The sequence below is a fragment of the Mastacembelus armatus genome, chromosome 17 (genome assembly GCF_900324485.2).
Source record: "Mastacembelus armatus chromosome 17, fMasArm1.2, whole genome shotgun sequence".
Lineage (NCBI taxonomy): Eukaryota > Metazoa > Chordata > Actinopteri > Synbranchiformes > Mastacembelidae > Mastacembelus > Mastacembelus armatus.
The window spans coordinates 20,758,030-20,782,681 of NC_046649.1; the positions used below are offsets into that span (position 1 = coordinate 20,758,030).

Genomic DNA, 24,652 nt, shown 5'->3' on the forward strand with positions numbered 1-24,652 from the left:
GGGAAAAAAATAAATAAATAAATTACAAGAAATGCAATTTAATGGGCATAGAGAGAATGAAGAAAAGCAAGAAAAAGTCTAATCAAAGCTTTTACAGGGGAGGGAGAAGTGAAAATAAAAAAAAAAAAAAAACGGACTGCAAAGACAAAATGGTAGGAAGGGAGACAGGGATAAAGTAGACAAAATGTGAGAGAAGACAGCACACAGGAGCATCAACAAGCAATAAGGAAGTATGTAGAGAGAGAGAGAGAGAGAGAGAAGTGGTGATGGGGGAGGCACAAAGACCAAAAAGGTGAAATTGCATAGGAGCTTTATCAAAGTGATGAAAAAAAGATGAGAGGAGGATGGATATAACCAGAGTGAAAGGAGAGGTAGAAGAGAGGTGAAAGAGAGCAGTGAGTAGTGAGAGAGCAAACAGGACATTATGAAGAAGTAATGAAGAAAAAAGGAGTGATTAGATAGAGAGTCTTGAGAAAAAGAGACAAGTGGACAAAGAGCCATGTAGCTTTTAAAGTTATGAAAAGAAAAGGTGCAAAAAAACTGAAAAAAGTCTGAGAGAAACAGAGGGCAGAAGTTACATAAAATAATGAGATACCAGAGTGTGTGAAGAAGAATTAAAGGAAGGGGCAGGCAGCACTGAAAGGTAGAGTAATATAGTGTGCATTGTGTGTGTGTGTGTGTGTGTGTGGGGGGGGGGGGGAGATACACTTGCACCAAGCCGAGCCATGAGCAACCATTCAAGTTATGTCAGAGCTATTGATTTTCCACAGAGACAGCAAGGTGAGGTAAACGCAGAATATCGCTAAAATCTCTCTGCCTGTCGCTGCTTTGACCATTTCTCCCTGAAATTTATGAAACTGCTCTGCTGACCAAATGGTAACACTTAATTCCATATCTTGTTGTGTAAACAGTGGTGCTGCTCATAAAGATAACCTGGTGACAAATCCGTTGCATTACCCACTGTATACATAGCTCCTTCACAATAAAAGCCTCTTTTTTTAAATGGTATTTCTGGGACATTTTTTATGGGTTTAGTGGAGAGTTAACAGTAGAGAAATGACTGGACATGAGAAGAGAAAAACATGTAACCCAAGCACCATACTGAACTTGAACTAGGGGTGCTGGCAGTTCAAGCTCCAAGAGTAGGCCACCAGAGCGCTCAACCAGTGGAAAGTTTGGGTTGTGCAGCAGTAAATGTTCAGTTTGTAGTTAACAGCTATTTGTTACAGTTCAAACAGATCAGCACAAGCAACCAGCCAAAACAAGACGATTTGAATAAATTAACAGAAATTAAGCTAAACGTCAAACTGAAAGGTTCACTAGCAACCATGTGAGTGTAATGTGAGCTGAACAGACTTTTGAAACAGCGCCCAACATATCCACCGAAATGTTCAGCCAGTTTAATACAAGACTTTGGTTTGAGTGAGGAGGCTGGACCAAGCAGCCCTGCGACCAGGCTTTACCACAACAGCATGGATGGGTGCATTTATCTGTAGAGAGAGATGAAAACAGGCTCTATCTGACCCACCTCTCACCACTGATCTTGACAGACCAACCAACATCTTCCAGTGCATGTTCTCCAAAAAAACACCACAATTAAAACCCAATTATTTATAATCACCTAAAGTAGACTAGGAAATGTTCAAATGCAACACTGATGCATCATTTCTGTAAAAGACCGTGTGACGAATGGGGGGCACCCTAAGTTTAGTTATGGTTTCAGCTCAGACTAGTTGGACCTTAAAAAAAAAAAAAAAAAAAAAAAAAAAAAAACATCCATTCATTGTAGAAAAATGGAAAAAATATTTTCTAAGCATTATGTGAAACCGGTTGTTTAAAGCCTCAGCAGTTTTGTCAGTCCATTAGTTCAAAATAAACTTCAACTAAATGATCAAGACAACATGACACTCGTTTTATAACCACTGGAGTGTTGCCTGTTCTGAATTTGTTTTAGGAACCCAACAAAAACTGCAGTTCTTTTTATTAAGTGATCACCAACTTATCAGCACAGGAGAAGAACACTTGGTTTCTCTTACTAATTCACGCCAATAATTATGCTTTCATAAAATCCAGCAAAGGGACTCATCAGTAAGATTCTCCGACTACTCTGAGAATTTCCTCGACTAAATAACCTGCCCTGATTAATACATGCCACATGGAAATTGCTTTTAATCATACTAATGTTTTAGTGCTGGTTATGTACCAGAGAAAGTCTTGGGAACAAGGATAACTGATACAGCTTTATTTGGTACCTTATTGCAGCTCCTTAAAAAGCAGAAGACCATACTCAGCAGGCACCAAAGTGGCGAGTGTGCTCAGATAACCCCAGGCCAACTGCCAAAGCTTCAGGTACTGGTGATCTCTTTCCCCACACAAGCAGATTCTCACTAATTGGCAAGACAACCCACAGCTACTGTTTTTGGCATCTACTGGGGACATACAGTTTTATAAAAAAATATAATATATAATATATATCCTCTTTGAAGAAAAAACATTTGAAAAAAAAATAAAAATGTTAGTGGTAGAGCTTGATTAGTGAAAAAGGATAGGTAAGGGCAGGGAGAAGAAAAGGAATACGGAACAAACAAACTTTGAAGACAGGTTTCAGGCTGAGAGACACAGACAGAGGAGGAGACTCCAGACAGAGGAAACCAGACAGATGAAAGATAGGTTGAGAAAAAGCAGCAAAATGAAAGATAAGAGTGAGCAAGATAAATGTGTGCGGTTGTTATCCGCACCGCTGTAAAAGCCCTCATTTGACAATCACAGCTCACAGAGACTCTACTCTCTCCCAGGGGCTGAGCTGAAGCGCTCTGTGTGTTCAAGAGTTTTACCTTGGGAATGCGAGAGATAATATCAGGGTATTTGCTGGTGTTGTCTTCCTGGTTGCGGCTGAATATTCGAACCTCACCGCTCTCCAAAATGTGAATCTGTGGGGGTGGTGGGGGGAATACAAAAAAAAAAAAAAAAAAAAATAGCACAATGAATTATAATTTCACATTGGTCTAGTTTAAAAAGTCTGTTTAAATTGTTAATACTACCGATGACAGATTGGATTTCATGATCGAATCGGACAGATGGCTGTGTGAATAACACCTGTACTGTAGCAAGAAAATAAAAAAAACAAATAACAATCATAAAACATACACGTGGGTGGAATTCTCCACCAGTTGTCTTTTAAAATGATCAGTGCCAGATAAGACGATCACAGAGAGAAGGATTAGGCAATTAGAGTCATATATATTACATTATGCATGCAATGCTTGTATCAATCTAATCAATATTTATTTCTTTAGAGAAGGCCACTTCGCTGTGACATCAGGTGGTAATAGAGTCATCAATGCTGTGACTTGACCAAGAGACATGTAGTTAAACAGAGTTTCTGATGGAAAGTGACACTGGGTCACTAAGCAGTGAAGGAGTAAAGCAACGGATTCATTACAGGATCATGAAATGTCAGAATTTTATCATTACCTAGAGACTTACAGTGACATCTTTAGATTTCTTGTTTCAACTAATCAACAGTCTTTTAAATATCTCTCCTTAAGGTATTTAGTTGACAGGTTTAGAAAATTTAATTGCATCCCCATAGCACCGTAAATCTCTAAAATAGGTAAATCTGAGTGTCATCTGCATAACTGTGATAAGCAACATTACTGTCATGTATGATTTTAAATCCAGAGCCTGAACAACATCAAGAATTGAACCCTGGGGGACTCCATGTCATTGTAATGCTGTCAGATTCATCATCACCAACGCAAACCAGAGAACTGACCTGAACCAACTGAGGACGGTACCCAATAATCCGACCCAGTTTTCAGTCTGTCTAGGAGGATCGTACAGCTCACAGTATTAAAAGCTGCACTGAGATCAAGCAGCAACAAAACTGACCTGGCTCAGTATTGAAACAAATGTCACTGAAGACCTTAGTTAGTGCAGTTCTAATGCTGTGGTGTTGTCTTAAACCAGACTGTAATCTGCCTAAAAGGCCATTTAATATTAAAGAATTAAACTGAATCAAACCAGCTTTCTCAATATTTTCTAGAAACAAAGGACATATTAGAAAATGCCTGGTAGTGGTTTATTATTGCAGGATCCAGGTTGTCGTTTTATAACAAGTGCAGTTTTCAGTGATTTTGGAAAAATATCTGATAGGAGTGAAACAATGACAGTTCTCATTAAATCCACTTCCAAATAAGTTAAAACGTTTAGAAAGAAGTTGGTTGGCAGGGTGTTTGGACAGCAGGTGGGTGAATTTAGATTCTTAACTGAATCTTTGAGGTTTTTTTTATTTTTAGCACTGCTGAATTTTTGACTGTCAAACAAATTATTCCTATTTGGCCAGTCTGATGTTGTGATGGATTAGATACTTTCACAAGACAGAATTACTGATATCCCTGAGGATGATTTTAGAGAAAAAGGCTCCTCTGGGATTATTTATTTCAGGAATTGTAAATGTTAAGTTCCTCTTTATAAATCTCAATGAATGTGAGGATTACTTTCTATCCTATTCTCATACCCACTCACCATCTTGTCATCAGTCTTTTCCTGGTGTGATGATATCCCTTAATGTGGGAGTAGCTAACTGTATTTTATTATTATTTTTTTATAATGTTCCTACTATGCATACATCATTTCCAGGGACAACAAATGATTTTTGCAAATGCACAATTCTTTTTTCAGCTGATCATTTAACAATGTATCTGATAAATAAACTAAACTTAAAAAAAATAATAATAATACACACAATCACATTTATATGGGGAAAACATTTTTTCAGAGACACATACCCATGTCAGACTGATCAAATTCTACACACACAGATTCACGTTTTCCTAAGGATACTCGAGTCTGAAAAGAGTTACACAGAGGGAGTGTTTTAACAGAGTGGTGTACCGTGAGTCCCTCTGCTGGCTGTTGGGAGTAAACTTCACTGCAGTGAGGACACAGAGAGAGAAAACAGAGAAGAGGAGGACGTCATAAGGTTTGTTCACTGTCTCCATCCTCTCTCTCTGCTTCCATTTCTCTCTCCCTGCTCATCTCTGTTCTTCTCAATTCAACTCAGTTCAAAGGCACTTTATTGGCATGACTGTCCAAAATTAACAATACAGCTGGAGGGGTTTACATTACAATCTCTCTATGCCTCTCTCTCTCTCGCGCTCAAAATTTCCTCATTCCCTTTGCTGTCTCCTGTTGTGTCTTCGTGTTTGTCTCCCTCTTCTTTTATGTCTCGCATTCACTGTCTCTGGCCTCTTTCCTTACACTTCTCCATCTGCAACCCCTCCCCTCTCGATCTATCTAGTCCTCAACAGTAGAAGTAGCTTGCTCTGCCTACAAGCCCAGGGCAAAAGCGCCACTACTGTTTATCTCAAAAGAATAGGCAGTGTCACATGCACGTACACACCACACAAACACCGAGCACGTGCGTGCACAGAGAACCGAACACATAGCGAGAGAACAGCAATAACTCATATTCAAAGAACACAGCCAAAAGGTATATGCATACAAAATTCAGCAGGCATATGTTCGCTGCCAAACCTCAACAAAAAACAAACATTTGCACTCTGTCCCTTTGCCACCCACCAATACAGACCTGTGCACGTTCTCCGTCATACTTGTACTCGCAGGTGAACGCTGCCTCGTCAAACTTCTTCATCACCTCGCTGACACCCTTGGTGGGGTGAGCCAACATGGGTCTCAGCGGCACACCTGGGAGGAGAAAGGTGGAAAGAGAATTTGAAAATAATACAAAAAAAAAAAAAAAAAGTCATATATTCTTAATAATCATAAATAGCTGAACAGCTGAAAGTGAGTTAGCATGGGAAAAGTTTTCTTCTTTTGACACTTTCTGTTGCATGTGGGGAAAAGCAAGGGTGGGGCTAACAGGCCTCCAGCTAACGAGAATGTTACACAGATATTGGATGTGTTTGCAAAAAACCCAGAAGCTGTGAAATTAGCTTCAATGACACATTCCCACATGACACATCAGCATCACACCCACAACTGTTTGTGGCAAAATCACAGTTAAAATCTGTTTGTTGCATTCTCATTTGGCCCTCATATGAAAGTTCTCTGACTCACAGCCCCTTGGGCTAACACTGCTCAGCTTCAAGAGGAGCAGAGAAGTGATATAATGAAATTTACCAAATCATTTCTTTTAAACTGCAGTTTGCAGAGCACCGAGCCAGACATAGGGCAGTAAATGTTTTGTCCAAACCGGCGGGTGTTAGCCAAAAATTGACCAGCTCTTTGAACTAGCTTGCATTTTAGAACAGCCCTGTGAATAATGATCGTTTACGTGCCAACATACCTGCTCGATTTGTTTAACTGACCAAAAACTGCCAATTTACTTTCCCAATTTAGTCCCATTCTGATGGTGGCTGCTATTAATTTCCTACCTTGGTCTCAAGGCTCCTCACTGCAAATAGCTTGACAACAGTGTAATTGGGAGCTAATCCCAAGCTCAGCGGTATCTTTTATCTTTCTGTGATAGATGACTCTACTAAAATAACTGACTCATCTTCAATGAAACGATCGATACACACACAATAGTCACTGTTTTGGATGAAATATCCCTCATGCTGCCTGATTGGCTTACCTGGAGTTAGTTTGCAGTGATTGGGCAGCTGGTCTATGCCTTCTTTCAGCAGAACAGGGATGAGGACGTCGTAATTGGGCATCTCGCTGGAACGGAAAGAGTGTTGGATGTGAAAGAGAGATGAGGCAAAGTGTGTAAAGAAAAACAAAAGGAGAAAAAAAAAAAAAAAAAAAAAAAAAAATCAATATCATCCAAAATGAAAGCGAGCAGATTGAGCGATAAGGCTTAAGAGGGATGAAGTATTGTAGTGGCGCCTAGGAGCGACTGCAAAGTGAAACGAGGGGGTTTGTTAGGCTTCAGTTACCAGTAAGTCTGTTTGAGAATGAGACTCTTCTCTTCGATCCAGGCCCGCCTGCTCTCAGCACTCATCCCTTTCCCTGCGTCGATCACAGCAGGAGGGAAACCTACAAGAATGGAGGAAAAAAATACATTTGAAACAGATCTGTCTGAACTCAGTCTGAATATTTGTATGGCTGAACACTTGTTGGATGAAAGTTCAGACGCATTTCAAAGGCCAGGAAATACGTAGCACAAATACTTGCTGCACCTCATTGTTTTCTGTAATACTCGAACTCAATCGAAACATGTAGTGTTAGTCACGCCGGGTTTGAAATGTTTAAAATAATGGAGAACTGAATGCTACATGAATTATTTAGTGTCCCAGTTTAACATTAATAATTATAATATATTTAAAACATGACTTTGAACTAAATTATTAATCGTAATGATCCACTTCAGCTCTGCAAAAAATTGCTCTTCGTTGACCTGCCTGATTAAATAATGGTCATATAAATAAATAAAAATGTTAAGAAAAACATTTCCAGACTAGACCACAGATCAATGTATATTTCCCCACCGAGCCTCTGGTCTAATTGACTTTTATTAAAGCATACCTCCAGTAGAGAATAAGGCACAAATACTAACAAGTCAAAAAAAACATATTAAAGCTGGTATTGATGAAAGAAGATCAGATCAATTCTGAGAGCAGATATACAGTGGGTACGGAAAGTATTCAGACCCCTTTAAATTTTTCACTCTTTGTGTCATTGCAGCCATTTGCCAAAATCAAAAAAGTTCATTTTATTTCTCATTAATGTACACTCAGCACCCCATCTTGACAGAAAAAAACAGAAATGTAGAAATTTTTGCAAATTTATTAAAAAAGAAAAACTGAAATATCACATGGTCATAAGTATTCAGACCCTTTGCAGTGACAGTCATATTTAACTCTCATGCTGTCCATTTCTTCTGATCCTCCTTTTGATGGTTCTGCTCCTTCATTGGAGTCCAGCTGTGTTTAATTAAACTGATTGGACTTGATTAGGAAAGGCACACACCTGTCTATATAAGACCTTACAGCTCACAGTGCATGTCAGAGCAAATGAGAATCATGAGGTCGAAGGAACTGCCCAAGGAGCTCAGAGACAGAATTGTGGCAAGGCATAGATCAGGCCAAGGTTACAAAAGAATTTCTGCAGCACTCAAGGTTCCTTAGAGCACAGTGGCCTCCATAATCCTCAAATGGAAAAAGTTTGGGACGACCAGAACTCTTCCTAGACCTGGCCGTCCAGCCAAACTGAGCAATCGTGGGAGAAGAGCCTTGGTGAGAGAGGTAAAGAAGAACCCAAAGATCACTGTGGCTGAGCTCCAGAGATGCAGTAGGGAGATGGGAGAAATTTCCACAAAGTCAACAATCACTGCAGCCCTCCACCAGTCGGGGCTTTATGGCTTAGTGGCCCGATGGAAGCTTCTCCTCAGTGCAAGACACATGAAAACCCTCATAGAGTTTGCCAAAAAACACATGAAGGACTCCCAGACCATGAGAAATAAGATTCTCTGGTCTGATGAGACCAAGATTGAACTTTTTGGCGTTAATTCTAAGCGACATGTGTGGAGAAAACCAGGCACTGCTCATCACCTGCCCAATACAATCCCTACAGTGAAACATGGTGGTGGGAGCATCATGTTGTGGGGGTGTTTTTCAACTGCAGGGACAGGACGACTGGTTGCAATTGAGGGAAAGATGAATGCGGCCAAGTACAGAGATATCCTGGAAGAAAACCTCTTCCAGAGTGCTCAGGACCTCAGACTGGGCTGAAGGTTCACCTTTCAACAGGACAATGACCCTAAGCACACAGCTAAAATAACAAAGGAGTGGCTTCGGAACAACTCTGTGACCGTTCTTGACTGGCCCAGCCAGAGCCCTGACCTAAACCCAATTGAGCATCTCTGGAGAGACCTGAAAATGGCTGTCCACCAACGTTCACCATCCAACCTGACAGAACTGGAGAGGATCTGCAAGGAAGAATGGCAGAGGATCCCCAAATCCAGGTGTGAAAAACTTGTTGCATCATTCCCAAGAAGACTCATGGCTGCACTAGCTCAAAAGGGTGCTTCTACTCAATACTGAGCACAGGGTCTGAATACTTATGACCATGTGATATTTCAGTTTTTCTTTTTTAATAAATTTGCAAAAATTTCTACATTTCTGGTTTTTTCTGTCAAGACGGGGTGCTGAGTGTACATTAATGAGAAATAAAATGAACTTTTTTGATTTTGGCAAATGGCTGCAATGACACAAAGAGTGAAAAATTTAAAGGGGTCTGAATACTTTCCGTACCCACTGTATATCCTTTCAATGCATCCTGATGAATTCAGCGACATATTAGTGAGATGTGTTAACTTCAAAAGTCTACATTAAACTTTACTGTTTTAACACATTAAATCTATAACAGCTCTAATAACTGCAAAGAATATTTTAACACAGCTTTAATGAGTGCTCCTTCAATATGACTTGCCCTAACACTTCATCCTCCTCCCCTTCAGTGAATTCCAGAAGCATCTGATTATTACAAGTCTGGAGGCTTCCAAACACAGTCCCTAACTCATGCATAATTATAATATATCCCAAAATTTATTTGAAGCTAATATGATAGCATAGATAGCTTGTATTCCCAGTACAAAATGCAGTGCTATGGTGGAAGGATTGTGACACCAAGAGGGATTCTGGAGGGTAAATGAATTGTTTAATTCAGACTGTTGAAGCCTCATATTTAATTCAGATAAACTTGTACTGCACAGTTTTACAACAACAGGAATGATACAGCAAACAAAACCTGGTTCAATGTACATACGAGCACCTGACTGTTGCTTTAAGGCGAACATTTTTTAAGCCTATTGTTAAAAATTCAAAACTACCTTGTCCAGATGGGGTCAAGCACACAGCCTGGCTTAAGGCTGATAGGATGCTCTGCTCAGCCAGGCCTATCCTCAGCTTCCCAGCAAGGGACCTGTCAAAACCAATAGTAGTGTTGACACCTGATGCCCATGAGAAAAACTTTAGCATACTCACATGGAGTAATTTCTTTGTGTCTACATACGCGCAGATATGTGCATGCCTTTGGTCATACACACAGCCGATTCTGTCTGTAGGTGCGTGAGAGAGTGCCATTTTACCTGACTATGTAGCGGGCCTCGGAAAAGCGGCATGCCACAAAGAGGCCTTTGATGATGTCAATTTTCTTATTCATGGCCTGAGGCAGGGGGAGGAAATTGAGATTCACAGAAGCAGAGAGAGAAGACATAGAATGCAAAAAGACTGAGGTCACCAGCAAGTAGTAACTCCATGTTCAATCCATAACGCTTAAAAAAAAAAAAAAAAAAAAAATAGCAGTGGCAGTGGGGGAAAAAGGAACTAATTGCTTCAGAGAGTCTAGACAGGTGACAAATTATTCAAAGATTTTGAGATATTCAAATAATTATTCAAATTATTCAAAGGATCATTTCTGGATCCTCTTCCCCCTCACAAAACTAATAACTCCTTGTTAGATACACAACTGCATTAACGATTCTTTTCTTTTCTCTCCCTGAACCCAGTACTGAGAAGCAAACACAGTGAAAACAATATTTTCCCAAGCCTGCTTTCCTCAAATGAAAATGTTATTCCTTGGCTCACCGAGTTTCCACTCATGCTGGCAATTTCCTTCAATTTCCTGAACACGCCCCCTGCAGTCAGACTGGCCGGCTGGAACATCATGCGCTGGTTGCTACGGGAACTCTCAGCCACGAGGCCTAAATCTCCTTTCTCTTGCGCCTCTGCCTTGATTTTGTCCAATTGTCGCCCTGTAAACAAGAGCAAAACGGTAAATAGCAGCTGTCTTGCCAGTTGAGCACAGAAGAGTGTTCCTAGCAGTTGGGCTGGGAATGCACAAGCAAGTGTTTTGGTGCAGCAATGCGGTTGTTTGTGTGAGCACGGCCATTACCGGTTGCTTGAGCAACTGCTTTCATTAGCACAGTCTCTCCAACGCCAAGTTCCATTCCCAGGTAGGCAGGACCTAGCTGGTTCAAACACAGGTACACACAGCACAGCAGGTCATCTGGAAAAAGACAGGAATCCAATCATATCACACTCAACATATATGAAGACACAAAAACCACAGAAACACGCAAGTCTACAAAGAGAAGCACAAACAGAAATAAAAAGCACAGCGCAGTCAGCCAGCAACACATTCAAGGACACATGGACAGACACAGAAGTGACAGACACAAATTGGGACATAAAAACAGACAACAGATCTAATCAACCACATAAACAGACATGAAAACGCAAACACTCCCCACACCAAAAAAACCAAACACACACAAACACAGACTGACCAAAAAAAAAAAAAACTTGTATAACCCAACAAAATACACACACACACAGAGCAATACCTTTATAAAGAAAATAAATAAATAAATAAATATCCCACAGGTACATGCTCGTACACAAACACACACATCAATGAACTGACTCATCCTCCCACTTTTATGTGCAACCTGGCTACATCATCATCTCCATGATAGAGTGGCTGGCAGCCAGCTGCCAGTGTAGCTACATCAGCATGCATTATGGGAGAGATAAAATACCATTTACCTGGAGAGAGCAGCAGCACAGAGCGAAACAGGTTCGACAGTGTTTCGATGTTTCTCAGCCTAGGAAATGACAACAGCATTGCTTTGAGACAAGGAAGATGAGTTAAACGAATTTTAAAGCCATGCTGTAAATACTAGGAGGCGAGAAATGAGATTTGTCTGAAGGTTTTAATCAGAAATGGAAGCTCGAGAGGCAGATGAACAGTTCATTTATAAAAGGGCTACACATCATTTGCAGTGGGTAGGAAAAACACAAGTCATTACCAGGACATTTTTCTTTCAATATCCTCAAAAGTTTAAATGAGAATCCATAAAGGTGTCTTCTGTGTGTTGGCAGAACTCACACACAAGCCTTTTAAAAATACATTTCTTATTAGTGCCCACTTTTGGCTCGAGAGATGTAAATTAAGTCATCAGCCAGGTTTCCAAGACAGTAGCAGAAAAGTCAAAACCCTCAATTAAATTTAAGTGTGAAAAAAGTTTTTGAACATTTCTACAAACTGCCCCCATTTCTTCAAGTTTCTCACGCTTGGGAAAATTAACCAAAAGGTCCTTACTTTCCCAGGCGGGAACACGGTCTAATTATACTCAAAGCTCCCAGCAGGAAGCCTGGCTGGTAATTTTATAAGAATGCTTTGGGACATGTATATGCTTTGAATAGAAAAGCAATGAATTTCTCCCAAACTGTGAGTGTGAGCTACACCTCAATCTGAGATAAAAATCATAGTTTCCTCTATGTGGAGCCCCTACCTGCCAGAATCCTCCTCAATCTTCTCAAAAGTGCGAGCCACCGCCAGGTACGGCACTCTGGAGAGTGATGAGCACGCAGTTAGCAGGTGAAGCATCCACACCAACACGATTATAATTCACAACACTGAGCTGACTCAGCAGTTCAGGGCAACTAGCAATTAGTGCAACAAAACATCAGCTTTGATTCTGGGTTATCAAAACACCACTAAAGTGAGGAGGACAAAGACCAGTCACAGGGAAAACTGTGTCCTCTTGAGTAAGCCTGATAGGTATGAAGAAAATAAAAAAATAAAATCTATCATGCTCCATCTGGTGGAGCGTCAATCGTTTTTAGAGAAAAGCAAAAATATATGTAGAGTTAGAGAAAAACTATGGGCTTTTAAAACATTTTTAAATAGTCTGAAGCTGTGAGTCTAAGAAATTTGTTTTGTTTTTTTTAAATCTTTCTTTGGAGTAACACATTACTTTTGCTTGCAATATGAGAAAATCTGAATGAAAATGCTTACTTGATTATAATATATGTATTTTTTTTGTTTATCCATCTCCCCCTGAGCACCTGTGGGTGCATGACACTTGAACTATGACACATACTAAGAGCAGGTTAAAACAGTTACTAAGAACATGGTTCACAGTAGTTGACCCCTGTGTAAGTCTGCTAGAAGCAGTATACTCGCCCCATGACCTTGATGAAAAATTCCATGATTTTTCCATGACTTTCCATTACAAAGTATATGCTGGTCAAAAATACTGTTTCTTCAGAATTTTTTTCATGTTTACCCAGAATGGTTTTCACTTCAGCTTGACTCAGGAAAAATATGACAACCAAAAAAAAAAAAAAAAAACCTCCGAAACATCAGCGGCTGGCGGCATTGCTGGGTGAAAACCTTGCATCCGAAATCTCAGCTGTCTCGTGGGTAAATTGGTTTTGGGATTTTTGTCTTGACACTCACAAGTGGGGGTGAAAACAAATATCAGCAGAGGAAAAGATGGAAATTAGGTGCCACATGACAACCTGTCTACACTGTGTGGCACAGAGACAGGCTATGATTTTCATATTTACTTTAAGATCACATTCTCGTCTACAGGATTAAAATAAACAAAATGGTTTAAACAAAGGTTAGTTTTCCCATTATCCTGCAAGTTCACATTTTTCAACAGTTACATACCATCCACATCCAATTTTTGGCATCACCTGTGATGGAGCTTCTCTGTCACACTGCAAGAAGGTTCTGACTCTGGGAGTACTGAACTGCATCGAGCTTGAGAAATAATATCCGCAACGAAAGAGCTCTCTAAAAACTTTTCGCTCACTCTGGAAATCATTTCTTGTCATGTCTACTTGATGAAGTGGGTGCCTGATCACCCTGTGTTAGTTCCTTGTGTTGGTTTTCTTTTTTTGTAATCATTCAACCTGTTTGTGTCTTATGTTGGGTATATGTGGTTATATAGAAGACAGTATGCAGTTGAGGTTACATACCTGTTTTTAACATCTAGCCACTAATAAAAGCTTTTTTTCTACCTTGACTAAGCTGTGTGCCACCCGTACATCAAGTCCACCTGTTTTGTGTCACACTGCTGTCATCCAAGCAGATTTCCTCATTCATTTTTTAACTTAAGTTACAATATACATTTGAATTACTTCTATCAAGTGAGCCCTTCCAACCATCGCTCATATTCTGAGAATTTAAAGATGGGCAGCCATCGAAATTCCACTACATGGCAAAAATATCACAACCACTGAGAACAAAACTGGGTTCCCCCTTTCTGCAGGAGATGAGAAAGACAAGAATGAGCAGATTCAACTTACTTCTGACCCTGCTTCCAGCAGGCATGATCCACAGGATGATAGCCCGGCCTGGACGGATCATAGTCTGTCTGTCCTGAGGTTGACTCACTGAAGAGCACCACAACAAAAAGACAACAAATTAGTGCCTAACAGAACAATACAGTGACAGCTGGTACAGTCACTGAAGCCAACTCAGATTCCTTTGAAGCTAAAAAGTGATATGTGCTATTATACTAACAGTGAGACACTTTGAAATGTAATGAGTGTTTTGGAAGAGGTTTTGAAAGTTTCCTTGGTTACTTCTCTCTGGAAGAAGTACAGAAAAGTTCATCTCAAAAGTACTTATTAGGAAAAAGCTTAACATTTAACAAAAGAGCATTTCCCACACTAGCACTCTTATATAATAACTGGTTCTTGCAAGAAAAAAAAAAAAAAAAAAAAAAGATCCAAATGGGATCAACTACTTAACTGAATCAATTGTTTAATTCATCTGCATCAATTGAGTAAATGTTTACCTTTTTCTCACACAAGGTGAGTCGCACACCAGGCAGTGATAAAAAAATAAATAGGAGAATGAAAAATGCATTTCCTCTTCCCAGAGCTAAAAATAGTTGGTGGATGGAATTGTTAACATGACCTCAAAATGACAAAGTAGTAATGCATTACTGCTACGGCTACTGGTTTATTTACATACAGTCTGACTTTTAGATAAAGCAGTGCTTTTTTATAATAAAAAGGTAATGCTAGGTGAAAAATTTAAATTGATTGCCTTAAAGCACTTTAAGAATAAGTACCTTCTGTAAAGTTGTGTAATAATCATATAATGGAAGCAAATGTCAAAGAGAAAATGTGACCAAGATGTTTCAAAATATCTTTTTGCTCATGGTCAGGGATGCCTTCCCACATCTCTACGTGTCTACTTTGACCTACAACCGAGTTTTCCACAAATCTTAAAAGAAAACTGTCAATGCCGAATTCAAACCATATGACCGCATTATATTTTATTTCATCAGTGAACAGCATTCAATTACCTTCCTCAGGTCAGCGGCAAAACACAAAATTAAATCACCCCAGTGGGCCCAACATCCTTTTTCCACCTTCACTGCCGAGCAATGGTAAATGGCTCCAGGTTGTTTATTTTGTAAAACTGTGATTACCGTGCTGTCAGGTGGAACAGTGAATTTGGTCCCTGCCACCATAACCCTTAAATATGCACATCATGCACTCATGAAAACAAACAAGCGAGAATCGGTCTGCTAAGTCATGGTCACCTCAAAAGACAACACTAGCAAGAAGTCTTTAGAAAATCTCTATAAACACCCCAAAAACCAAAACTATGACCTCCTTGATAGAGATCATTAGAGTAATCAACAACAAAAATAATAGAAACGATTAATGGTAGACCTGCTTCATGCATAACACTGGTCTACAAGGAGAAGACTGAAATGACAGTAGCTAAATTTTACCAGAACTGAGTCACTAAAAGGAAAATGAAGTGTGAGTGTTAATTGGCTCTAGTTTCCAAGATACAGCTTCAACTGCATCAAAATAAAACCAACAAATTACAGTTAGGTAATAATCTTTATTATCAAAGTGAAAATAAATTTGTAAACTTTCATGTGGTACCATTTTCATTGTTCTACAGTACTTTGTCAAGAAGGTACGAGGCATCATGCTCATCAGACACCCCCTCCCTTATAGGCAAATACACTCGCCTGTGTATAGATAACTATAAATCTTTATCATGAAATATCTTTAAAACCTTAGCCAACTAGCAACTTTATCACCTGTTGTCTAATTCATCTAATCTAATTTTATTTTGGAGGTTGATAATTTCAAAAAAAAAAAAAAAATTTGTAGAACAGTGTTACACACAGAATATTACTATTTCACAGATGAAAAAAGTTAAGCATGAAGCCCAATGTGGAGTGAGGAATTCTGGATGTAGACATCCCTCAGCACTAGCAGACTTCCTGGGAGCAACATTCAGATTCGGGCGGACAAACATACAACTCAGCTGTCTGCAACTTCCTGTTGTACTTTTCCTTACCCTTTTGTTTCTTTGCTCTCCTCCGTTGAACTCTTCCTCTCTGCACTCGTGCTTTTCTCTCCTCCATTCTCTGGTTTCTCCATCCTCACCACAGCTTTTCGAGGAGCTATTGAAAAAAAATGAAATAAATAAACAGAAAGGTGAGGAGAGAGTGCGGTGTTGGGGCAGAGCAATATTTTGCCATCTTTTCTAACAGATAAAAGCATAGCACATTTTCAGACACGTTTTTTTGTGCAAGCATAGAGCTATGCAAATTCCTCCCCACCAAAGAAACTGCTGATGGGAGCTTTCTTGGCCGGCTCCTTATCTTTCTGCTTTTTCGCTGTTTGACTTTTTGGGCTGTCTCCTCCTTCTCGCGTGTCCTTTTCCACAGCCTCCTCCTTGGCAACAGCAGGCCCTTTCTCATCATCTGTCTTCTCCTTTGCTTCATTTTTCTTTTCCGCCCCCTCAGCTTTCTTTTCTTTCTCATCAGAGCTCTTTCTCCCCACCTGCTCCTCCTCCTCAGCCTTCTTTCCTTCCTCTTTCTTCTTGTTTTCCACCTCCTCATCTGGGCTGCTGGTCTCGGTCACTGCCTTTTCAACTCTCTCTTCCTTTGCTCCCTCCTCCATTGGTTCACTTGTGTTTCCTGCACAGGGTGAGACAGAAAGGGAGCGGAGTCATTGAAGAGATAAATGCCAGCAGGTTTACTGAGGTCGACCCAATTTTTCTTTTTTTTGTGAGCCCATGTTTGAAGATGATTTTCAGCAAAACAGCCTTCTTTCAATAAATGCCGCAGGTTATATTTTTGAGGTTTCCCTTTCACCCGAGAGCCAGGTAAGAGAAATGACTATTGACAAACTAGAAGCACCGAGTCCCAACAGACAGAACCGGGGTCATACTGACTGGCTGAGGAGTCACATGTGAAACTTTCATTTTCTCATCCACATGTAAAATGACTGATAGTTTAGATTGGTGATTCCAACTGTACTTTTGATATTTTACCACCAGGATTAAAGGGGCTGTGACAGGACTTTTTACTGGAGAAAGTGTTACTGCTCTTTCAGACTTGTCACTTTCAGTAATTTCACCATGAAGAAGACATCATGTAAACATGTAGATTAGGGATGGTGTACATTTCCAAGACTGATCTCACAGATGGTAAAAACATACAACCTCCTGCTTGGCGTAGTCTAGGATAAAGACAGCAAACAAATAGCAAACAGAATCAAAGGCAAGTCTGATAAGAAATTAAACGATAATTGCATTTCTTAAAACAGGATTTTGACACTGGTAGAGCATTTAATAGACAGATTCAACCTAAGGCAAGCATCACACAAACAGTGACTCAGATCTTTTGAACATCAAGCTGATTTGACTTGGTTTTTTGACTATTATTTACAGGCTTATAGCAGGTACCACCATATGTCCAAAGCTGACGTCCTGTTATTTTCTGCGTAACACCTCAGCTGTCTCAGACATTACGGCGGCAAAGAAAATATTTTCATTCATTGATTAATATAACTTTTTTTTGTTTAGAAAATGCATGTCACTATTTAACACAGGCTAAAGTGACATCTACAAATTGATTGTTTTGTCTGACCAACAGCCCAAATCTTTCATTTCCAATTTAAAAGACTAAATTCAAAGAAATAAGTTAAGGGTTTCTGCACCTTTGATAAAGTTAGATTTAAGGCTTTTTAAGACTTTAGATAATTCCAATGCAATTTAAGCTCCATCCCACTTCCATGCTGGAAAAATGTATAAAGGGTATGCAGAAAAACTGGCTGCATATTCATGAACGTGGAGAAATTACTTTGCATTCCCACAGAAACCCTGCCTTTGCAATTAAGTAATAAATATATACAAAACAAATCTGCATATTATTGGCTAAGAAATAACTCCAGTGTTGTAGAGATGGGACATTTGATGTCTTATTATTGGAGAATTATATTAATATTGTTACATTTTATCCATGAAATTGTTTACTAATAAAACACTTAATGCATTGTTTTGTTTTTTCCCCTCATTTTCACCAACTTCCCAACACCCTGAAAATCTCCAGTAAATTTTCCATTGTCATCAAGTCTTTCCAGACTGTGACCTGATTCACAGCAGACATGACAGCGTACCTGCACTGCTGGCACTGCTCTCCACACGAGGTCGTTTGTTTTGCTGCCCCTGATCCTCCTCGACCTCAGCCTCCTCTTTCTGACTCTCGCTGCCACTCCTGCTCTCATCAAGCTTCCTCTTTGGGAACATCTTCCTCGCTGCACGTCAGGATAAACATTAAATTAAAAGAGGTGTGGGGTTGGGGGAGTGAAAGCCATCCCAACGGAAATCGTGCCATGATCAAACAGAAAAAGAATTTGGAGATGAAAACAGGACAAGTCTGCTTTCTTACTGCAGATGTAGGGCAATGAAAAAAAAGAAAAGAATCACAAATACGTACTCTGCTAATGAAAACACTAATTCCATCCTGAAAGATATTATGCAGCACAGCAGCTTATAGTTCCAGTGTAATTTCCTCTGTAATTTTATGCAGCAACGGTGCTCGAGGGTAATTTTGCTCTTGGTTCCACATCTGCCTCTGTGTTGGTCCTTGTTAAGGTTCCAACACAGGTAGAATTGCTGCTTCTTTTTTTTTTTTAGATATGATAATGGAAGCATTAACCCAGGACATTAAGAATGCAATTTCTGGTCAAATTAGAGTGTTACTTTAATGTGATGTTTTTTTCCAGTGGTGATGGTAGCAGGGCTCTTATTGTGGCAACGCACCGCTGCTAAAAGAAAACACTGCAGTCATCAAACACAAAGAGAATGAGATGATGAAAAGAGAATGAGCCGCTTCCCTGATGCAAAAGTAGGATAAAGGAAACAAAGTAAGAAATGAGAGACGGCGCAAATTAAAACAAATAAGCAATGCTTGAAAACTATAGCTCTAAATGGCTTAAAGTCTCCATTCAAAACCCCACATTCTTGGTTTGACATAAAAATACAGCAAGTGCAAAGCTTCAATTAAAATCACTGAGCTGTTATAGTTTATGTTAAATGCAAAGATTTAGAAGGTTTAGATTTAGAATTTATAGATAATGAATATGGATGGCAGAAAAACAGCAGCCAATAATAATAATAATAATAATATCCACAATACATACAGTAATAAACCAAAAAACAAACCAAATAAACGCAGATAATCAGCTACAATGATAAGACAACTTGCTCCGCTGGTTCCATTAATGCCCAGTCAGCAGAAACAACACATCACAAGACAATGCTGCAGCAATAACATTATCACATTACAAATACACTCAGAAAAATAATGACATAGAGAGTGGGCACTCGAGGTTCAGCTGATGAGATCAATGCCGAAGACCACAACACAATCTAATCTAGTGGGTGTCAATCTAAAAGTTGAGACTCCAGAGATAAATGAAACAAGAGGGAGGGAAGTGTACTTAGCCGTTTCTGGTGAACAAACTTCTTATGCATTCGGTTTGTGATGAATGTCTTGTTTTCCCCCTCATTGTGAAATAATGAGTATTTGGAGCTATTAAGCTCCTGCTAACAAATAATCAAGCAAAATAGCTCCAGGCAGAAAAACTATCAATCCTTAGATGGTGTCAAAGTTCAAATTGCTGTAGCCAAAAAGAGCCACAGCCCTGGTGAGAGGCTGGTGTAAAGGAAATAAAGAAAGAAGGAATTAATCAAATCAGAGGAGACACTAACCCGTCTTGCGTTTAACGATCCCAGAGGGGGAGATGGAGTTTGGTGTGCCGGGGGTCCCCGATGACACCGAGGAGGCCGGGGTAGCCGGAGTGGCAGGGGTTACAGGGCTCGCTACGGCTGGTGGTGGGGAAAAGCGGGGGGTGGGAACAGCCTTAGATGCATCATCCTTCTGAAAAAGAAGCAGAGTTTGTATTTGTGATGATTTGTAAAAAGAGGCATAAGCACAAGCTGATTATGGTCCTGACATGAGGCGACAACATCTTGACTATTTCAGTCTGCAGCTGATATTGAAAATGAAACCATTGATGGTAATAGTTGTCCAGGACAATATGACCTGGATCACTGTGGACTGTTTGTACCACTCATCCTCAATGTCGCATTTTAGCATTCGCTTTTCAGATTTGTTCAAATTAAAAAGGAGGATTCATTTGTTTATGGACAATGACCATCCCAAATGGGACTGCTGAATGCAAATAAAAGCAGAAACCTTTGCAAAGCAGTTAGAAAAACCAAGGATACAACACTGAAACTCAAGCTCCCCAAGTTGATTTTGAGCATTCATAAGACACAAACACGAGCTGCTGGTGTTTTTTTTTTAAGTATTTAAGAATTAAGATTTCTAGTCTCCTTGCACCATAAAAGTTGTCCACCCTAACGAAGATTGTGCTGCTCAGTAAAAGCAGATAATGAACTAAGATCATTGGATTGTTTATCGAGTTATCGGTTAAGAAAATGTTCAATTCCCTCTCTGTGTCTCTACACTTACCTTAGTTCACTCAGTGTATAGCAGAACTATTACAACCTGTACATGTGATTTTTCAGATTTTGTTTCACATTAAATAAATCAATAATTAATCAACCAGAATAACAAAAAGCTTAATTACTGATGGAAATAATTAGTTGCAACCTTAATTTCTCATGGAATTTGTTGCCCTTTGTTCATAATGTATTACTACCTAGTCCCAAAAATATTTTAATAACCAACCATATAAAACTGACGCAAGGTGGCTCATGCTGACAAACATCATTTTTCCATCTTTCCTCAATGAACACTTAATGAGTAATTCCTAACGTCTCACAAGCAAAATGAACGTGGTGGTTAAAAGAAGTGTTTATCAAACCACAGGTGGTTGAGCAACAGCCAAAGCCGATAATCAGGTCCTTTCATTATGTGGCTTATTGACATATACATTCAACATTGTGATTCACCATACAATTACTGTGCCTTTATGTAACAGTATCTCTACCACCACTGAATCAACAAAAGGAACTGATAAGCCTACAGGAGCTCTTACAGCCTTATTAGATTTTCTTTGTGCAGGTCACAATGTGGATTTAGGACATTGAATGGGTTACACACTGGTTCAATGAGTCTTACGCTGCATGGAAAAGGGAAGTCCACTGTTAATTCATCTTTTACAATTGTAGCGTTAGGCATAGATTATATGAGATCTGCTTTTTTAACAAAGTGACATCAAACTGTCGGCTTATTTTTGCACAAATGTCACTAAGAAGCTCCATTTAATGTGGTTAAACTTAACTATTCTAAGAGATTCTGATGTGCAAATTAGGAAATATAAGCAGCCTTTTACCTTTCCTGTCTTGCTGGGAGTTTCTTTATCTACTTGACCATTGGTAGCAACTTGTTCTTTGACAGCTGGTGCCTCATCATCGTCGCTGTCCAGGATTTGGCGACTGCGTTTGACAACTTTTTTGATGGGTGAATCTGCTTCTGATACACCGTTCTGCACCTTAAGAGGGCTTTTGACAGGTCTGTAAATGAGCACACAACACATTGTGCAATTGAAATAAACAGACCCCATTTGCCTCACATATAACACGCTCTTCAAAAGCACAGGAGCAATGTGCTATATTAAGTACTTTCAAAGATAACATCAACAGAAAAAGCAATTAAAAAAAAAAAAGAAACACACACACATTCAAAGGCAAGAGTCATAAAACAGGTGTGAAAGCAACAATGAGAAGATCATCACATAAAGACAAGGAGATTAGTTTGGGTTTTAAGACATACTTTAAAGATGATACAGGATGATACATGACATTATCAAAGCAGTGCAGAGATAGCAAACTCAAGTCATCACCGCTTTGCCATCGAGTTTGTAGATAATAGCTCCTGCAGACATAAAGATATCTGCACACACTAAAACCATCAGTGGGGGTTTCAATACAAAAATGTGTCTGAAAATTAGCTGATATCTGAGCTCGTATTTAGTGTCTTCCCACCCACACTGGTATCCCTGTCGTCAAATGTAGGAATTGTAATTATTTACAATAACAACGCTGACTTCATTCTCTTATAATCTGCCCAGGGATAAATGTCAAACCTCTTGCATAAAGCAAAAAGCTGCATGTCTATGTGCCCGAGACGAAAAACTTACTTTTTCACCGGATCATCTGTGGTTTTCCTCTGAACATCTTTGCTCTTGGGCTGAAAGAAAGACCTGAGAGAAGCAGTCACACACACACAGTTTAAAAAAAAGGAGTTTACCTCTTACAGACTGGATCACCTCAGGACACTACAACACAGCCGAAATGTGCATAACTAACAAATTAAAGACGATAAATATTGACAGCGAGTAGCTAGCGTGAAACCAGTTTGCTATCTTGTTAGCACGTAGCTAACACATCACGCTTTATTAGAGGCTTCTGCTTGTGCTTTGGTTCACAAAGTTCGTATAAAGCCAAAGCAGATAAGGTTTCCCCCCATAGACGTGGTGAGAAGCTAAAACGACGCGCTTGTTATGTTTGTTCCCCCCGGATTATGTGGATGTTTGGATTATTTGCTAGCATGCGAATGCTATCTTAGCTTAGAGGTAACGTTAATGCAGTTAACGCAAACCTCACCCACACCTCAAAGTCTAGCCAACTCTCTGGTGGACATCTCAAAGATCCACAAACGCGACTTATAATTAAAACACGACCTATAATTAACATAAACACAATTTAGCTCGGTAACGCTGATACAGACTGAAACGTCACCAAGCTAACGCTAGCTAACTCCAAGCAAGAAGCCACTACTGTACTTACGCGATGCTCCGCTGCATGTTGTCGTCAAACTCTTCCTTCGTCCGGGTTTTAATTAATTAAGACTAACGATTAAAATGCCGATAGGACCAATAACAACAACAACTCCCGCGCTGTAAATTCACAATATATTTGGAATATTCGGCGCCAAAATGACATCGCACTCAAAGATTCTCAACAATCAAGATGAGTCACTCAGCAGCTGAAATCTGGGCCGGTTTCGGCCTGCAAATTGAACCAGCAAGACACACCAATGTTCTTTTCTGGAAATGTTCCGACAAACCTAGTCCATGTACTGCAGTAAATGTAAAGATAAATTGCATCAAAAGATTTATAATAACTGCAAAAACAAACAAAATGAAGAAAGAAAACTGTTGTAAACTATGAAAAGGGTTCTATAATGGTATATACTACTCAAAGACAATATAAGAAGTTGCCGAAAGAAATGAACAACATCTAAAACAATGTTGGTTATGCACCAGAAAATGATAGTTATAGTAACGTGTGTGTGCGAAAACTGTCGCAAAATCAACATTTGTAATAGTAAGCCTCATTTCACAGCTTCCAAAGTAAACTAATCCAGGATGATGGTACCCAAACAATGGTCAGTGTGGCACCTCCTCCTATTTTACACCTCTCAGTAGTCTCTCCCGGGAAAAGCTGTGCCGTGAAAAGTTTATGGCATCAAATCTGCTACTGCCCCCTTTCGTGTCGGAGGCTTTATTAATTCCATAAAGCCTGAAATGAGCCTGGTGTAAATGCAAGACAGACAGTTGGACAACACAAGTTGAGGGCACTGCTTTATTAGACTTAGACTTAGACTCAAGTCAAACACAAGTGCCATGGAGTTAGTTCATTGTTTACAACTGAAACTGTCCTACTGTGTGATGTAGTGGAGACAGAAGAAAAGCAGGGTTCTCAGCATTTTTATTCTCAGAAACACACACAATGTAGTCCCATTCAGTATATACAGTATTTTAAATCTCAAGCAGCAAATTACTACTGTACAATTAAAAAACACACACACAATACGAGTGTGTATTTGAGAGATCTGAAGAGGGTAAGCTGTCCATCTGTTCTTCACTTTCTCTCACCCATCTGTGCATCACTCCCGGCCCTTCTCTCCTCTGCTTGAATTTCAGTCTGCTTCACTCCAAACAGGCTGTGACTGATGTGGTTCAGATCCCAGCCCACGGGGATCTTGAGTGGCCAGTTGATTGCACCGACTTGGGGCGTTGAGGTGGGAGGTGGGAGCCCCGACCCCCTCAGCTCCTTCGGGTTGGATCCTGGACGTGCTGGGTGGGAGATGAAGGGGAAGGGACCATGGAGAGGCCGGGGCGTCAGGACAGGCTTAGGGAGGCTGCAAGGGAGCAAGAAGGGATGAGGCACAGACTGGACCCCTGTCAGGAAAGAGAGAAAGGGTCACATCAATCACAAAGTACAGATGAGATTTGTACTAATATGCATGTGGAAAACACAACAGGAGTTCACGTACATATTCATGTATCAATACTAACATAATAAAACAAATTTCCCCAATGAACCTAAAACACTGAATGAGCCTCAGATGAAGTTTAAGTCATTCACAGCAAAATGAAAACTGTCTTTTTGACCTTGTTCACTGAGGCTGCAAAATATAATTTACACATGGCTGACATTTTTATGGCAAAAGTAATAAAAGGGCAAAAAAAGAAATCTTGAGCATGACAGCTCAGCCCTGACTTTGAAAACAGTAGTTTGACCAAAAAATCTTAACCCAAGGTCCACGTTCTAGCCTGTCCTGGAGCCTTAAACTGTGCCATGT

General features: G+C 39.8%; 1 protein-coding gene across 1 annotated transcript in view; it reads right to left on the reverse strand.

The window, feature by feature from the left end:
* The window catches only part of lig1 (ligase I, DNA, ATP-dependent), a 41,236-nt gene extending 18,220 nt beyond the window's left edge, over positions 1-23,016 (reverse strand). Inside the window, exons 1-18 of the mRNA XM_026313191.1 lie at positions 22,852-23,016; positions 22,203-22,265; positions 21,396-21,576; positions 19,804-19,972; positions 18,207-18,344; positions 16,364-16,723; positions 16,099-16,204; positions 14,070-14,156; positions 12,263-12,319; positions 11,514-11,572; positions 10,861-10,974; positions 10,554-10,720; positions 10,055-10,131; positions 9,797-9,888; positions 6,903-7,002; positions 6,599-6,684; positions 5,594-5,709; positions 2,835-2,930 (exon numbers count right to left, since the gene is read on the reverse strand). Of these exons, the coding sequence (XP_026168976.1) occupies positions 2,835-2,930; positions 5,594-5,709; positions 6,599-6,684; positions 6,903-7,002; positions 9,797-9,888; positions 10,055-10,131; positions 10,554-10,720; positions 10,861-10,974; positions 11,514-11,572; positions 12,263-12,319; positions 14,070-14,156; positions 16,099-16,204; positions 16,364-16,723; positions 18,207-18,344; positions 19,804-19,972; positions 21,396-21,576; positions 22,203-22,265; positions 22,852-22,868 (2,085 nt within the window). The 5' untranslated portion in view covers positions 22,869-23,016. The remainder of the gene's footprint in view (positions 1-2,834; positions 2,931-5,593; positions 5,710-6,598; positions 6,685-6,902; positions 7,003-9,796; positions 9,889-10,054; positions 10,132-10,553; positions 10,721-10,860; positions 10,975-11,513; positions 11,573-12,262; positions 12,320-14,069; positions 14,157-16,098; positions 16,205-16,363; positions 16,724-18,206; positions 18,345-19,803; positions 19,973-21,395; positions 21,577-22,202; positions 22,266-22,851) is intronic.
* Between the last annotated feature and the right edge of the window lie 1,636 nt (positions 23,017-24,652).